Consider the following 18484-nt stretch of genomic DNA (forward strand, 5'->3'; position numbering starts at 1 on the left):
GTCCATTTTTAAATGCTGCTTAACAAGGGCAGTTCCCTTCTGCTCTATCCTGTTATATGTATCCGACAGTGAAAATTGATTAGTCGTTGGAGAATACAGTCTTTGGAGCTACTATTGCATTAATGCTTTGTGTGCTAGAAGCTGTTGTTCTGCTTAACAGCAAAACTGTGTGACCACTATAACAAAATACATCCCAAATTAATCCCTGCGATGGAGGAATGTATTCAAAGGTTTTAGCACTTAGAAAATGAAATACCTGCACATGTCATTATACAATGATATTAGTCACGTCTAAACTATAAAGAGGCAAGTGACTGACAAAATGGACAGAGCAGAGAACAATTTCCTTTTCTTATAATAAAAATGTTTCAGTTCATCTTAACATTCATCTAGGAAACCCTACAGATCCTCATTATAGTTTTAGCTGGCGAGAAATCTTATAGTGCCCAATAAACAGTCATACTGGGGTATGTAGACAACACAAAACCATCCTAGACTGAAGATGCACAATGCATGTTAATTTAGTTGCAGGCAGTACATCTTATTCCTGCTGCCTGCTCCCACACGCTAGGCTTGCAGCCACCACTAACCAAACTACACAATGTTTGCACAGATGTTTATGGAAATACTGGATGCCAGAATATTTTGCAGTGGAGGACCATAACTGCTGGCTGGTACAGAAAAAGATGCAAATAGAAATGTCAACAGCAAGTACTGAGATGACACTAAGGATTCTTGATGCTGCACTGGTGGCCTTGGTGCAGGCAGCTAACAGGAGAAAGAACAATCACCCTCCCTCCGCCATTCCCCATGTCCACCACACACTCCCCTCAGAAGAGGAAAAAGCTCCAGGCAATATCCCCACCATCAGTGGAGAAGCATTACAGAGGTAAATGCTATGGCTGCTGGAAAGTCAATAATCTTACCAGAACTGTCAGGGAACAAACACTGCTCACGTGCTGTGTGTAGGACGTGAGGTGGTAAGGAAATGAGAGTTGTATTTGTGGTAAGTGTCTGAGAATGAGAAGGAGGTGGAGTGAACTGTCATGCAGTGATAGGAGATGTGAAGTGGGGACAGAGTATTCTAGTAGTGAGGCAGGAGATCCAAGCAGAGATTGGGTCAGATTAATGGTCACCATATTCTTCGATTAAAGAAACCAGGACCGTTGCTGGAATGTGAACATCAGCTGTGGACTGAGCAATATTTATACCTTGGCACTGTGGACAGGTGATCAGGCATCTGGCTTCCTGACAAGCCCCTCATCCCAGACACCCTCAAACACACACGGGTGTGCAGTCAAAGAACACAGTGAGTGGCACTGACTGTGCATCTGAACAGAGCGAGGTCCCAGCAAAAACTCAACTTGCTGGGATTATCTGAATAAGTACAACACACAGTGCCTTGTACACTGAACTCTGAGGCAATCATGTACATACAGGCTTTCAGACTTTTCTCTTAGCCTTGTCCTAGATGGACCCCATTTCCCTTCAGTCAGTCCTCCACATACAAACACAACATCTGAATACTCACTGTATGCATGTGCTGATCAGCTTTAATTTCAATAATTATACATCTGGGAAAAGATGCAAACTTGGACTTCATTTCCAAGAGTCTTCCCTAACAGTTGATGCCTGTATCTTGATCACAGGGAAAGCAGCTGTGGTTCTGACTGCGTACTGCAGAGTTTACAACACAAATGAATTAAGGGAGATTGTGGATAAATTTAAAAAATGTGGTTTTAAAGGACCTTCTAAAGACACGAAGTAAAAGGTTACAGCTGAAGAAGAAACAGCAGTTCCTGTTGCAATCAGTTCTGCAGTAACAACATTCCAATAAAGTCACCATAACTTTAAAAATGTACTTATTTCCTCTCAGCTCCATTGACCAAATAATTGAACAAACTTCATGCATGCACTTGTCACTTAATTTATTTAATAAGCCTCATATAATGCTTAAATGGTCTTTTTCCAAACTCCAGGAAGACTAATTCCTTTCTCCTTATAAACCATTTACTAGCCATTCTTGATTAACTGACCATCATCCCAAATTTTTGCCTCTCAAAAATTCAATTTAAATCTCTCTGACTGGAGAACTGCTCCCATATTAAGACAGACCATCTTTGTAATTCATTTTTCAGATGCTGACAAGACCAGCATTTCTTTCCCATCTCTAATTGCCCCTAGACAAGATAGTGGCAAGATACTTTCTTCCACCACGGCAGTCCTTCCAGTGATGTACTTCCACAGTGATGCTGGGTTGGGTTTTGTTGAGCTGCCTCGTAACACTATATTATGGCATGTCTCTTGCACATTTGGACAAAGTTCAAGTAAACATTGCATTTCTTTTGAAGAATTTTCTTTTCACTTCCTTTTCTCTCCATCACTTCCTCTGCATTCACCACACTCTCTACTTCCCCCAGCTCCATTCTCCCTCTTTCCTCTATAATCAACACTTTGCAATGGTGTTCTGCTGGTTATAGCACCAGATATTCAGCTCAGAAGTTGCAAATTAAAATCCCACAACAACAAGCAGAATTTTAAAAATCTGCAAAAGTTCCAGTGAAAGCTATTGGACTGTCACAGATGTATGGCACAGAAATGGGCCCTTCAGCCCATCACACCCATCCCAACCTTTTTGCCAAACTACACTGTTACGGACTCAGTGAAAGTCCCTTTAAGATAGAGAGTGTGTGTGTATGTGTGTGTGGGGCGTGCTTACGTCAATAGAAGATAAAGGACGTAATGACGTTGTTGAAGAGGTCAGAAGAAGAAGAAGAGAGAGAGAGAAGGGAGAGAGACACCAGCCTGCTTGTTTTTCTCTATCGATGGATGAGAAACAATAACTGTGTTTACCACTGAAATCCATGTATGGAAAAGTTGGAAGTAATCCGGTGGAGTTCACTTTGTTGCTGACCTGTAGAAGGAAACAGGTATTTGTGTGTGGACGACCACGGTTCGGATGCTTTTCGGGGTGAGGAAGTCACTACCGAGTAAACACTGAAGTGTCGTTTGGGTTCCATCGTGGAACATTTGGATTTCGTATGTACTCTCTCTATGTTTTTCTACACCTACATCTTATCTTCAGACAACGATGGTTGTTGAAGAAGCCCTTGCTCATGTTTCACCTTATGGCTTGCGGAACTGAACTTTAAGAACCATTCAGGAACTGGGAGTTTTGGACTTTGTCACACACACACACGAAGAGTTTAGTTTTGGGGTTAACGTTCGAGGTTTAACATTTTTGAATTCTAACATACTAACATTTTTACTTTTATTTTACATATTATCAATAGTAGTGATTAATAAAATAGTTTTTAACACTGAATCATGCTCAGTGTGTTTCTTTTGTTGCTGGTTCGTGACAAAATTGGGGGCTCGTCCGGGATAGTTCCCAAGGTTAACGAGTGTCGTCTGGGATTGTACCCCAGATTGACGAGATTTGTTCGGGATTCAATCCAAAGATTTTGAGGGAGGTCTGATAAATTCTTTTTAATTGGCTTGTGTGTGTGGAAACCAGCAGCAATGGATATTAAGGCATTTTTGGAGTCACCAACCCAAAAGGGATTGGAGGTGGCGAAAAAGGATGATCTGATAAAGATTGCTACAAGGCTAAACCTTACAGAAGTAAAGCAGTCTATGAGAAAGGCAGATATTCAGAGATTGATAGCTGGCCATTATGTGGAAAAGAAGGTGTTTGAGAAGGAAGTGTTAAAACAGTTTCCTGGCAGTGAAATAGCAATTTCTGAGGCACAGGTGCAGCTGGCAAAGATAGAGGCTGAACGAGAGCAAACCCAGTTAAAGATAGAAGCTGAACGCGAGCAAACCCAGTTAAAGATAGAAGCTGAACGAGAGGAAAAGAGATTAGAGGCCGAACAAAAGCTAACTCAGATGAAGATAGAGGCTGATCTAGCAATGAAGCAGATGGAATTGAAGAAGATGGAGCTGGATAACGAGGAGAAAAAGAGGCAGCATGAGTTACAAATGAAGCGTAGGAGTTCGGAATCTGATTCTGATGATGGTTTTTCAGCCAGCAGGGAGGTTCGATTAGTCCCTCCGTTTGAAGAAGATCAGGTTGATCAGTATTTCCAACATTTTGAAAAGGTTGCTGTGAGTTCAAACTGGCCAAGGAAAGGATGGGCTCTTATGGTACAGAGTGTGATTAAAGGTAAAGCTCAAAAAGCTTATTCTGCTTTGTCTGTTGAGGATGCAGCTGATTATACCAAGGTAAAACAAGCTATTTTGAAGGCCTATGAATTGGTCCCTGAGGCTTATAGACAAAAATTCAGAGACTTGAGGAAATCTGCAGATCAGACTTATATGGAATTTGCCAATGGAAAGAGAATATGTTTTGAACGATGGTGCCTGGCTAAAAATGTAGATGGGGATTTTGATAAATTGACAGAATTGATACTGGTGGAAGACTTTAAAAGATGTGTTCCAGCTGAATTAACAACATATTTAAATGAAAAGGCAGTGGAAACTTTACAAGAAACTGCTAGGTTGGCAGATGATTATGCTTTAACCCATAAATCCAAATGGGGACAACCTAAAACCTTTCAAAAGAGTTACAAAGACAATCCAGGTAAACCGGAGATTAAATTGGGAGGTAATCAAAAAGGAAAAGATGAAAAGAAGCCAGGGCTGGAGAAACCTGTTGAGCGTATTTGTTATTACTGTAGGAAACCTGGCCACGTGATATCTAATTGTGCCCTTTTGAAGAAAAAGAAGGAAGCTGGGCCCAATGCTTGCTTTCAGGCAATTAAAAATCAAAAAGGTTCAGGAGATGCTGTTAAAGATCAGTCCTTGCAAGAGGGAAAAGCGGAAAAGTTGGAGGAGGTGAGAAAAGAATTCCGTTCGTATGTATCAGAGGGTTTTGTTTCACTGAATGATGAGTCACCCCAGGTGCCAGTGAAAATTCTTAGAGATACTGGGGCTAGTCAATCTCTCTTGCTGGACAGTGTTTTAAATTTTGGTGAAGAAAGTGACACTGGTGAAGTAAATCTAGTACGAGGCGTTACAGGTGAGACCATGTCTGTACCTTTTCACAGGGTGATTTTAAAGTCAAAGTTCATAGAAGGACCAGTCGAGATAGGGATAAGACCTAGTTTGCCAGTGGAAGGAGTTTCTTTGTTATTGGGAAATGACCTTGCAAATGGAGAAAGTGATCCTGTGGTACGGTTAACAACCAAACCAAGGATTGATGAGTCTGAGGATGATTCAGATGTTTACCCATCATGTGCGGTGACTCGAGCTAGAGCTAGAGAATTAGCCAAGACAGACAGTCCGGTGCAGTCTGATGTGATTCCTTGTGACAGTCCTAAACAGGAAGAAAATTATGATGCCTTATCTGAGACTTTTCTGTCTTCACTGGAGGATCAACATCCTTACAGTGAGCCTGAATTTAAAGATTTGTCTTTGTCGAGGAAGGATTTTATGGTGGAACAGACAAAGGACCCTGAGTTGACAGAATTGAAAGAAAAAGCTCTCTCATGTGAGGAGATTGAAAAAGTGCCAACTGGATACTATGTCAAAAATGGAGTGTTAATGAGGAAATGGAGACCTCCTCATGTTCCTGTTACTGAGGAATGGGAAGTTATTCATCAGGTTGTTGTTCCAAAAGTTTATAGGGATGAGATTTTAAACCTGGCCCACAGTATGCCTTTGGGTGGTCATTTTGGTGTGAATAAAACTGTAGGGAAGATCTTGAAACAATTCTATTGGCCTGGTTTGAGAAAAGATGTGGTGATGTTTTGTCGAACCTGCCACACATGTCAGATGGTAGGTAAACCAAATCAAAAACCCCCTGTGGCTCCTTTGAAACCAATTCCTGCTTTTGGTGAGCCCTTTTCGAAGGTGATTGTGGACTGTGTTGGCCCCTTACCAAAGTCTAAGACTGGAAATCAGTATTTGTTAACCATCATGTGTGCCACTTCTAGATTTCCAGAGGCAATACCCCTTAGAAATATTAAGGCCAAGACGGTGTCAAAGGCTCTTGTAAAATTTTTTACCTTGTTTGGTTTGCCAAAAGAAATCCAATCTGATCAAGGTAGTAATTTTATGTCAAAAATTTTTCAACAAATAGTCTATGAGCTGGGAGCAAAGCAGATTGTATCATCTGCATATCACCCAGAATCTCAAGGAGCTCTGGAGAGATTTCATTCTACTCTCAAAAATATGCTGAAGACTTATTGCTTTGAAAACACCAAGGATTGGGACGAAGGTATCCATTTACTTTTGTTTGCCGTTAGAGAATCGATCCAGGAGTCAATAGGATTTAGTCCGTTTGAGCTTGTATTTGGACATAGGGTGAGAGGACCTTTGGAGTTGTTGAGAGAGCAATGGGTTAATGAGGAAGTTCACTTGAGTCTGTTGGACTATGTCCAAAAATTTAAAACTCGGTTGGAGAGAGTCTGCCAGCTAGCGAGAGAGAATTTGAAAACAAGCCAGATAAGAATGAAGACATATTTTGATAGACGTGCTCGGCCTAGGACATTCGCAGTGGGGCAAAAGGTGTTGGTATTTTTCCCTAGCCAAAATAATCCCTTGCAAGCTCGTTTTTCTGGACCCTATGTTATTGAATCTCGAGTGACTGATCTAACATATATAATCAAAACACCAGATAGACGCAAGAAAACACAACTCTGTCATGTAAACATGCTAAAACCTTATTATGAGAGGGATTCAGTTGTGGCCTTGGTGGATGATGTAAAGGTTGTTTCTAGAATGCCTGAGGTTGATGTTGAGGAAGGCCAATTTAGACCAAATATTGTTCCATCGAAACTAAAAAACCAAAATATCCTGGAGAACCTTGAAACGAAGTTGGACCATTTACAAGTTTCACAAAAACAACAGATGAGAGAATTAATTTTAAAATTTAAAAATCTGTTCCCAGATGTTCCAAACAGAACATCGATAATTACCCATGATGTTGATGTTGGGGATGCAAAACCAATCAAACAACACCCATATCGAATGAATGTGGAAAAAAGTAAACTTGTTGATCAGGAAATAAAATACATGTTGGAAAATGATATTATTAGACATTCTACTTCAAATTGGAGTTCGCCCTGTGTTATTGTACCTAAACCTGATGGAACTGTTAGATTTTGCACAGATTACAGGAAAGTGAATGCTGTAACAAAGTCAGATGCTTACCCTATTCCTAGAGTGGATGATTGCATAGACAGAGTGGGAAAGGCAAAATTTCTTACAAAGATTGACCTATTAAAAGGGTACTGGTGTGTTCCATTAACAGAAAGAGGAAGGGAAATTTCAGCCTTTGTAACCCCTTCTGGATTGTATGAATACAATGTTTTGCCATTTGGAATGAAAAATGCTCCGGCAACATTTCAAAGAATGATTAATTCAGTGATTCATGGGTTAAAACATACAGATGCCTACATTGACGACTTAGTGACTGGGAATGATACTTGGGAAGATCACATCTCTGCGTTAGAAAGGTTGTTTGAAAGACTTTCCAAGGCTAACCTTACAGTCAACTTGGCTAAAAGTGAATTTGGCCATGCCACTGTGACGTATCTTGGTTATGTTGTAGGTCAAGGCAAGCAAGCTGCTGTTCAGGCAAAAGTTCAAGCAATATCTGAGTTCCCTATTCCCACAGGTACGAGGACTGTTAGAAGATTTTTGGGAATGGTTGGATATTACCGAAAATTTTGTAAAAATTTTGCTGATATTGCTCTTCCCCTAACTAATCTTCAGAAGAAGGGAGTAAAGTTTGTTTGGACAGATTCTTGTCAAGAAGCATTTGAGAAGCTGAAAGCCATTTTATGCTACCATCCTGTGCTCAGAACACCTGACTTTGAAAAGCCATTTTCATTAGCAGTAGATGCCAGTGATGAAGCTGCAGGAGCTGTGTTGTTGCAGAAGGGTGACCTTGATGATATTGACCATCCTGTAGCTTACTTTTCAAAGAAATTTAATGAGCATCAAAAGAATTATTCCACCATAGAGAAAGAATTACTGTCGCTTGTTTTAGCCTTGCAACATTTCAGTGTATATGTTTGCACCGCTCAGAAACCATTGACTGTGTATACAGATCATAACCCATTGGTGTTTCTGAGCCGAGTCAAAAACAAGAACAGAAGGCTGTTAAACTGGAGTTTAATTTTGCAAGAGTTTGATCTCATGATAACTCACATTAAAGGCAAAGATAATGTGATTGCTGATTGTCTTTCCCGATGTTAAATGGGAAACATGTATCTGTACTAATCTGATAGTCTGTAGTTGTGTAGCATGATAATTATTAACATTACTAACTGTATGCGCGGTTAAAATTTTCTTGGGAAAATTTTTTTTTAGGTGGGAGGTGTTACGGACTCAGTGAAAGTCCCTTTAAGATAGAGAGTGTGTGTGTATGTGTGTGTGGGGCGTGCTTACGTCAATAGAAGATAAAGGACGTAATGACGTTGTTGAAGAGGTCAGAAGAAGAAGAAGAGAGAGAGAGAAGGGAGAGAGACACCAGCCTGCTTGTTTTTCTCTATCGATGGATGAGAAACAATAACTGTGTTTACCACTGAAATCCATGTATGGAAAAGTTGGAAGTAATCCGGTGGAGTTCACTTTGTTGCTGACCTGTAGAAGGAAACAGGTATTTGTGTGTGGACGACCACGGTTCGGATGCTTTTCGGGGTGAGGAAGTCACTACCGAGTAAACACTGAAGTGTCGTTTGGGTTCCATCGTGGAACATTTGGATTTCGTATGTACTCTCTCTATGTTTTTCTACACCTACATCTTATCTTCAGACAACGATGGTTGTTGAAGAAGCCCTTGCTCATGTTTCACCTTATGGCTTGCGGAACTGAACTTTAAGAACCATTCAGGAACTGGGAGTTTTGGACTTTGTCACACACACACACGAAGAGTTTAGTTTTGGGGTTAACGTTCGAGGTTTAACATTTTTGAATTCTAACATACTAACATTTTTACTTTTATTTTACATATTATCAATAGTAGTGATTAATAAAATAGTTTTTAACACTGAATCATGCTCAGTGTGTTTCTTTTGTTGCTGGTTCGTGACAACACCAATCCCATTTGCCTGCATTAGGACCACATATTTCCATGCCTTGCCTATTTAAGGGTCTAAATACCTCTCAAACAGATCCCCTCTGCTTTTACCCCTTAATCTAAAGCTAGTTTTTGACACCTCTTATGGAGCAAAGTTTTCTGCTATTTCCTTTGTTTACACCTCTCATCCCTCAGACAAGTCCCCCTCAGCCTCCTCTGATCCAAAAACAAACTCAGCCTACCCTGTCTCTTATAACGATAAAGCTCCTTCCCAGGTAACATCCTGGTGAATCCCCTCTGCACCCTCTCCAGTGCAATCAAGTCCTTCTGCAGAAAAACAACACTTCTATTTATACAGCATCTCTCGCATCCCTTTCATGAGACTTCAAAATACTTTACAGCCTAAATGTTGTTGAACTGTAATGTTATAATTAGGAAATGCAGTAGTCAATTTATGTATAATAAGCTCCCACAAGCATCAATCTGGTAAGTGGCCAGCTAATTTGTTTGAGAAAATGTTGATTGAGAAATAATTAATTATATAGATACTGTTCCTGAAATAGCAGATTTACCGGTCAACTTTATATTGTGCATGTACATCGTATTTAATAAATAGTTATTAATTGCTTAGTTTCCAGTTTGAATGACAGGCATCTACCCAACATATTTACCAGCTATTCCTCTTACAAAATCTGACATGGAACTTGCAACATTTTCCATTTCAAATCCTCAGCATTTACTGTATATTTTTCTCACAAGTTGTGCCAGCTGTAGAGCAAATACTGCATTTAAAAGGTTAACTACAGCAGCTTCTGGAAGAGGCACTGGCAAAAAATTGGATTGTATCTTGTGGGCCAAGTTACAGTGCAATTCAATACTAGAAAACTTAGCTTTTACTGCCAATCTTAACCTCCATAATGTAATTAGGATTCTATATTTCATACATAAATATCCAATACATGATGTATCCGATTAGGAGAGCGGACTTTTCCAGATATACTTGACGTCTGCCAGAGCAGTGTATCACTAAATCAAACTATCTGTAAAGGCACAGTGCAAGTTGAGAACAGACAGTGCCAAAAACTTATTTGGTCCTCAGTTTGTTGGGTTTGAGGAATGTGGGGAAATATCCTAATTATTTGGGATAATTAACTTTGGTTGATGTTGATGCTTTTCAATGTCATTGTTGCTCAGTACATACAATTTTATTTAACAAGGACAGACAGCAGCAACCTACATTTCATTCACATTTGCTGCTGTCTGTTCTTGTTAAATAAAACTGTATTTAGTGACAATTTTGACACTTTACTGTATGTGCTAATATTATCTGTCACGCTGCATATATTTAGTGAAATGGATAATTTGCACTAACAAAATATTGTCAGCATTTATAGCCCATTTCACAAAGTGAAAAGATTAATATTTATCAATTACCAATTTCTGAAAGTGATTGTTGGGCATAAACCTGAAAGGAGCAGTTATCGCTGAGAAAATAATTCATTGGAAAACCTAATCTGCTGCACATGATTACATTATCACAAAGCAATAAGATGTGCATTAGGATTCCTATCTTGCTATTTCCTAAAATGCATATTAAACATTCCAGCCACTTAAACCCCTGTCAAAATACACAGTGGCCATCTTCAACACAGTCAGCAGGCAAAGTTTCCGTTATTGAATAAATTTTGTCTTTAGAAGAGGAAAATAATACTCATGAAAGGATTAACCAACAGCTGGGAATTTCAGCTAATTGTCACCCTACTGTATAACCCATTATGGGTACATGAAGTCCAGCAGAGTAATACAGGTGGAAACAAGCCCTTTGGCCCAACACATCCATGACGACCTAGTTGCCCACCTAAGCTAGTCCCATTTGCCAGTGTTTGTCCTGTGTCCCTCTAAAAGTTTCCTACCCATGTACCTCCAACTTAAATATCCCAATTACTGCACTGCATTTATAATACAAGCCCAGGGCAACCATTGGTGGGAATACTACATTTCTAAAACATTTAACCTTCCTCCCACTCCCCCCCCACCCCCAAAGTCAGCATGGAACTGAGACTGTGGCATCTTGTGTAACAGATCAGCAAGGAAAATCCATGATTATTGATATTTTTAATCCAAGGAAATTCAAAGCAAAACTCTTAATTAAGAGAAACCCTCCTGTCACACAGGCAATACTAAAAAATTGCCAACAACACAGAAGAGCAGCAGTGAATAGAAAAGAACTGAAATGCAATATTGTCATTGGATGAGTGGGATTCATGGGCAGGGGAGGGGAGGTTATCCAGGGCGATGTGAAACAAATTAATACAGCCAATTTTACAAAGAAAGAGAATCTATTTGTGAAATTGATCATATCACCTTCAACAGAATAACCCACCAACTTCTATTCTAATCATGCACTTTGTGGGAAAGAGACTAGGAGGACATAAAGGTTAGAGATTGTGGATGAACCTGATCTTCTGATAGGAAACCAAAGGTTTGCAATGATCTGACCTACAACTCATGTCAATCCACAATGAATGTAAGGCAATCCTATTATGGAACAGAGTTCAATGGGTTGCAATTCAATTCCCTTTCCAATTAAGAACATATGGAGCAAAGGAGTCAAGCAGGATCAAAACGTAACTACTGAAATCATCTTCATCATACTGACAATTCCCTGATAATATCGATATGATGCACGCTGAATGTCTGAAAATTTTGGCTGTGCTGCCAAAGCCTTCAGATTAAACACTGCAGAAGAAAATCTTCCTTTTTTATATGTCATCTTTCCTGACCCAATGCTATTGTAAAGCAATGCTCATTTAGTCACTTTCATTTCACAAAACTAATTACTGAAATTATCCAGGCACACTCTTCAGTTAAAAAGATTTTTCTTAATACCTGTTTAAATTACCATTTCACTAATGCAAATTGATTTCTTCTGATCCCGGTTTCTCACTGTTGCAATACAACTTGGCTGCTATATATACACACACCAACAACATTTTATATACCCTAGTGAGGTTGCCTTAATTACCTTTGTTCTAAAATATAAAGCTTGATTTTCTTTGATAATTACTTTCTACCACAATTTTTAAATCTTCTCAACCTGTCTGCAAAAATCCCAGCACAGAATAGAGTCACACTTCCAGTGAGAATGAATGCCAGACATTCTTTCTGGTGGTGCAGTCACCATCAAGTACAAATCCTCTGTGATTCACAAGCCTTAAACAGGGTCTGCAGTCCACTGTAGGAGACAACGTTACTTTCTTACTGATGTTAATTTTATGCCAGTCAAAAGTAAGGGCTCTACAGAAAATGCCGGAAGTCTGAAAACAACTCCATTCTTCTCTCCACAGACGCAGTCTGATCTGCCGAGTACTTCCGGCATTTTCTATTTTTGTAGTGGAAGTAATGAATTATGGTGAATGCCATACATTATTCACTGACCATTTCTAAATGAGTGAGATCATTCAACTCCTTGAGGCACTGGATACAGGTGACTGAACACATCAACTGTAACAAGCATCTCCTCCCATCGTGTGTTTAGAAGGGCTCCTGAACCCTTATGAAAACAGGGTACGTCTTCTCTTTATCTCTTGCACCAATGCCCCCACTACAATTTTAGAAAACAAAGCAGCCTTCTTTCTCCCATGTAGTGCCTTTGCTGAATGTTTCTCAGATCAGCTTTGGTTCCAGGAGAACTGCCAACATCTCATGCTGACACCATTCACCTTCCCATTAAGAGATGCAGGCTAACTTTACATAGTGAATGCTACATTTACATGATGTTAGCCAATCTTGAAATTGAATTTCCTGCTGGGAAATAAGCCAAGGAACAGTTGGCTGCAAACAGAAATCATTAATAATAAGCTGGGAGTATGCAATGGATCAAATGGATGTGGGTTAATCATGCGTCAAAATCTAAGTGCCTGTTTTTAGGAGCTATGAGTTGGAATACAGGAAGGAGATAGAGAGCCAAGTGACATGGTGTCATGAAAACAACCTTTCCCTCAATGTCAGGGAAACAAAAGAGCTGGTCACTGACTTAGTGCACATGCTCCTGTTTACATCAACAGTGCCAAGGTTGAGAGCTTCAAGTTCCTAGGAGTGATCATCACCAAAAACCTGTCCTGGTCCAACCACGTAGATGCCATGGCCGAGAAAGCTCACCAGCTCCTCTACTTCCTCAGGATGCTAAAGAAATTTGGCATGTCTCCTTGACCCTCACCAATTTTTTTTTAAATTGATACACCATAGAAAGCTTGATCTCTGACTGAGATCTCAAGAAATTGCAGGGAGTTGCGATCACAGCTCAGCACATCATGGAAACCAGCCTCCCTTCCACGGACTCTGTCTACAGTTCTCGCTGCCTCGGTAAAGCAGCCAACATAATCAAAGACCCCACCCACCCCAGACATTCTCTCTTCTCTCCCATCAGGCAGGTGATACAAGTGCCTGAAAACATACCACCAGGCTCAAGGACATCTTCTATCCTGCTGTTATAAGATTATTGAACGGTTCCCTAGTATGACAAGATGGACTCTTGACTTCACAATCTACCTGGTTATGGCCTTGCATCTTATTGTCTACCTGCACTTTGTAACTATAGCACTTTATTCTATGTTTTGTTATTGTCTTATTTTGTACTACCTCAATGCACCATTGTAATGAATTGATCTGTAGGAATGGTATGCACAACAAGTTTTTCACTGTACTTCAGTACATGTGACAATTTACCAAAGTTAATTCATCCATAATATCCTTGGAATCTTGGATTCTCCGGATGAGGTGAAGAGATGTTCTCTCCTCCATTACCCTGCAAGCTCGATGTTGCCATTACATTTCAAAGTTTCATGGCATTCTCACTCTAGGGCTGTTCTTGCACATTTCTATAATCTCAGTTATGATTAACATGCATGGTATTCTTCTGTGTTCCTCCAAAATACTAACATTGCAAGAGCCCAATGCTAATTAATACGAAAAGTAACTGGAATAAACAGTAACAACATCAAAAAAAACTCATTCATAAAACATCTTTAGCATTGTAACTTGTCCCACAAAATTTGATACCAAGATAAATAAGGAGATGTCAGCAAAAGTGACCAAAAGCTTGATCAAACTAGTTTTAAAGCGCGTCTTAAGAGAGCAGAGGCATGAAGCTTTAGGGATAGAATTCCAGCACTGAAGAAGACATGCCCACCATTGGTTGAGCAGGGACAATTAGAGAGCGTATTGATCTTGCTGCGCTTGAGGAGGCTAAAGGGATAGAAAAGGGTGATAATCTCATTGCCATTTACCCATCAAGATTAGCACCAAACTAATATAGTTATAATAGCAAACAGAGGATTATGTGCATGATATCCCCATTCATAAACCAATTCTATTTTCATATCCTCATTCTTCACATTTTTCCTTCAAATCTTAGTTAGTCCAACTGCATTTTCCAGGATAGTGGTGCTACTACGAAACAAAAGATTGTGCTACATTGGCTGAGATACGGCTGTACAATAAACTTTGTAGCTTATAATCACTGGAATCAAGAAACTAGAAACTAGTTAATTTGAACACAGGTTTATTAAAATTTGTGGGGGAATTAAATGCCCAACACTCTTTAGCTCTCAAACATGCACATCCAAACAATTTAAATTGGATTCATTTACATTTCAAAAACATACAGTGGAGCAGTCTCAGAAAGCCCTACCTCACTGTCAATAAAAATGAAAAGCTGCTCAGTGCTTCATTTGAATTAACACTCTTCATTGCTCTTGAAATGGCATTATAATCAGCCTGAAAAAATTAAGAATGTGACAGCTGGCACCCACTTGTTTAATCTGTGTTGATTATAAACTGCTGGTGTGTAATACATTTACTTACATTCTGAAAGCATTTAAGCAGATGGTGCAAAATGACATCTGTACTGGCCTTCAATAAATACGTTCCTCAAAGGAAAAGCAGGATGTTCCCAATGGAAGGTTCAATAATCCCCTCACCTCACCCCAATATCTTCCCTACCGGTACAGAAGGGCCCCTACCTACATAGTCACTGAGCCACGAGGCATTTACAGTCTATTGGAATGTGAATGGTTTCAGAAGCAATGCTCTCTCTTTCACCAGTAACAGGTTGCTGGGCACACCGTTGCTTTCATATCTTCACGGAATAGGTAGGAGGAGGATTTTCAAGCTGATTAAGTTGTCCATAACTAAATTAAGTAAAGTGCAGTGCCACCCTTCAACAACCACAGCTAAAACAGACCAACCAATGGAATGTGCATCTTGGAAATGTAAACATTTGGCTGCTGAAACTGGTTGTAAAGCAAAACTGACCACATTTTGAAAATAATTGAATCATTTGAGATGTTTTAAGGATTTGAAAAGTGCTATGTAAATGCAATTTCGCTCACCTCTATTTTGCCCTTAAACAAAGGACAGGACCTGAAATTTACACAAGGTAAACTGCAAGTCTGAAGAAAAATATAATTGACTGCAATTTCTGGGGGTGCGAGGATGAGAAGCACTGGTTTTGTTCATGAAGATTTCTTCTGTTTCATATCGTTAACCCACTTAAATTTCTTTAGAAATATCAATTTAAAAAAAGCTTGATGAACACAATGAGAGCACAATCCTTCTCTTAGTAGGCCGTACACAAATTTGATTTAATCAATACCTTTACTGCAGGAAAAATAATTAGCTTTATCTACCTTTCATGAATGAAATTAACTACAAATGTTTCTGGCTCAGTGGGTAATCCTCTTCATTTTAGTCATATTCATTTAAATCACTCATTGCAAAAAACATGCTTATCAATTCCATGAGCGAATATTATGAACAGCAAATCAAGACTGATAATAAGCTTGATATACCATAACCTTTCCACTGATCCCAAACTGGGGATTGCAACACTGGGTACTGCAACATTGCAATAGCAAACAATAATTGCAGCAATGAAAGATAGTTACCTCTCTTTATTCAACAGGAGAAACTGGAATTATGAAGTGACACATTCTAACCAAGGAAAAGATTGAAATAATCCTCAATTTCTCCCCAGTGATGCATCATTTCCTCATTATTTCTCCCAATGCCATCACTCCTGTCCTTTTCCTGGTTTTCCCCACTGACCAAGTCCCCCCTTCAATCAGCCACAGCGTCATGCAGCATGGAAACAGGCCCTTCAGCCCAACTGGTCCATGCCGACCAAGATTCCCATCTAAGCGAGCCACCTAACACTCTGCGATTTCCTCTCCAAATCTGTGGCAGAGGAAAAATTTTTGTGCATGACTGCACGTCCAAAATCTATTTTTAACCAGACACAATACTTTGGGTATCATGCTCTGTGGAGTACCAGAGAACTGCCCCAAAACAGAAGTGCCTTCAGTTTTGAATTGAGTGATTTTAAGTGCAGATCTAAGTCACCAAACTTAAATCGCACCACCCTCTTCCTCTGGGGTCCCATTTAATTTTAGATCTGATTCTGGTCTCAGCAACAGAATGAAAATAACCTTCAAGCCTTTGAGGTAGTTTGGAGAAAGTCCACAAGGGTGATACCTAGTGAGCTATGACAATAATGAGGAAATGAAAACCAACGTAATTGAAGAACAAAAGAAACTCTTTTACAGCAGGTCTTCAATGAGGTAGGAGGTACAGGATGGAGAACAACTTTCTCCTGGCCTATAGTTTTGCATTCTCTCAAAAACGGAGACAACATCTGGACACTCATCCTAGCCAATCTATTCATGACTTTAAAGACCTCAATCAAGTTACCTCAGTCTCCTCTGACCCAATCTTTCAAGTTAAGCAAACAAAGCCTCAAACAGTAGTGATTGAGATGTCAGCATTATTTTCAGCTCAAGTACTACAAGTTCCTCTTTCAGTCTACTATCATTCGGGACATAGAATACGAGAGTAGGGGGGTTATGGTACAACACTATAAAATATTGACTAGGCCACAGCTGGAGAAAGGTGCACAGTTCTTGTCAGCACATGATAGAAAGGACATGATTACACTGGAGAGGAAGCAGAGGACATTCACCAGGATGTTGCCTGGGATGGAATGCTTCAATTATGAGAGGAGACTGGGTAGATTGGGTTTGGTTTCCTTGGACCAGAGAAGGCTGAGAGGGGACCAGGTGGAGGTATACAAAATTAGGAGGATTATAGATAGGGTAGATAGTAACAATCTTTTTCTCTTGGTGAGGATATTTAAAACAAACGGGCATATGTTTAGGGTAAGGGGTAAGTGGTTTAGAGGTGATCCAAGAAAGAACATTTTCACCCAGAGGTTGGTTGGAATCTGGAATACACTGCCTGACAGGGTGGTGCAGGCAAGTACTCTGACAACGTTTCACTGGAATCTAGCTAAGCACTTGAATTAGCAATGAATGGAAGACTATGGAGCGAATGCTGGTAAATGGGATTGGTATAGACGGGTACTCCATGGTCGGCATGGATACAGTGCCTGAGTCTGTTTCTGTTTTGCTTGACTATGACTGTATTAATTGATGTTAAACAGTGTCCCCAGAACAAAGCTGGTTAAATCTTTCAGAGATATTCTTGTAGCCATTATTTCTAGAAAGGCACTTAAAATTTGTGAACCAGAGATTGAGCACAGTGCTTCTTTCTATTCCAAACTAATAACATCACTTTAAAGTTGCTGCAATGAAACAACATTTAATAAGGTATCTTACCGATGTCTGTGTGGTGTTTCCTTCCTCATTGAAATGTCTTTCAATGTAATGAGCTGACAGCAAATCACTGATAAAGAAAAACAGAACAAAAATGGAATTAGTTAGAAGGACTAATGCTGGTGGGTCTCATCTCAGTTTAACAGTGAGCATATAACAGGACATAAAGCTCCAAGACAACACTTGAATAGTTAGTTACAAGAGACATTCAACTACAGAAAACTATAGTTTTACCATTTCCTCCTCCAATTAACTTAACATTTGCAAAGCTCTGCCTGAAGACAATTCTATTTATTAATCACTGCATGTAAAAATGTTCCTTGGCTTTGACAGGAATTGTTTTTTCACTGTTCTAAAATCATGCTCCTTAGTTCTGCTGTCAAAATTCAACCTAAAACACTGCTATGGCTATTTTATTTACATATTCTATTTACAGATTTCAGTAAAGTCATCCTTCATCTCCTCACTATTTTTCTAGTCTGTCCTCATAGCTGACATTAGGTATCACCCTTGTGGACCTACATTAAATCACTTCCAAGACATTGAAACTTAGTTTCTTCTAGTCTTGGCAACAGAAATTGGATGTAATATTAAAAGTGAACCTTGAGCAGAGCACCATGTGATTTAAAATAATGACTTGTATTTAACAGGTTCATCTCTGAATTTAAAAGTCAAGGTATATCCACAATACGGACCCCAACTAAACATGGTGAAATCACATTACAGATGTAGAGTTTAAATAATCTCTCTATGTATACTGTACTATCTTGCAATCCTCTGAATATAC

General features: G+C 39.5%; 1 protein-coding gene across 1 annotated transcript in view; it reads right to left on the minus strand.

Annotated features, from left to right (window-relative positions):
* adam11 (ADAM metallopeptidase domain 11) overlaps positions 1-18484 on the minus strand; it is a 134164-nt gene that overhangs the window by 94096 nt on the left and 21584 nt on the right. The window contains exon 4 of the mRNA XM_052038782.1: positions 17701-17767. Coding sequence (XP_051894742.1) covers positions 17701-17767 — 67 coding nt within the window. The remainder of the gene's footprint in view (positions 1-17700; positions 17768-18484) is intronic.

The sequence above is a fragment of the Pristis pectinata genome, chromosome 25, assembly GCF_009764475.1.
Source record: "Pristis pectinata isolate sPriPec2 chromosome 25, sPriPec2.1.pri, whole genome shotgun sequence".
Lineage (NCBI taxonomy): Eukaryota > Metazoa > Chordata > Chondrichthyes > Rhinopristiformes > Pristidae > Pristis > Pristis pectinata.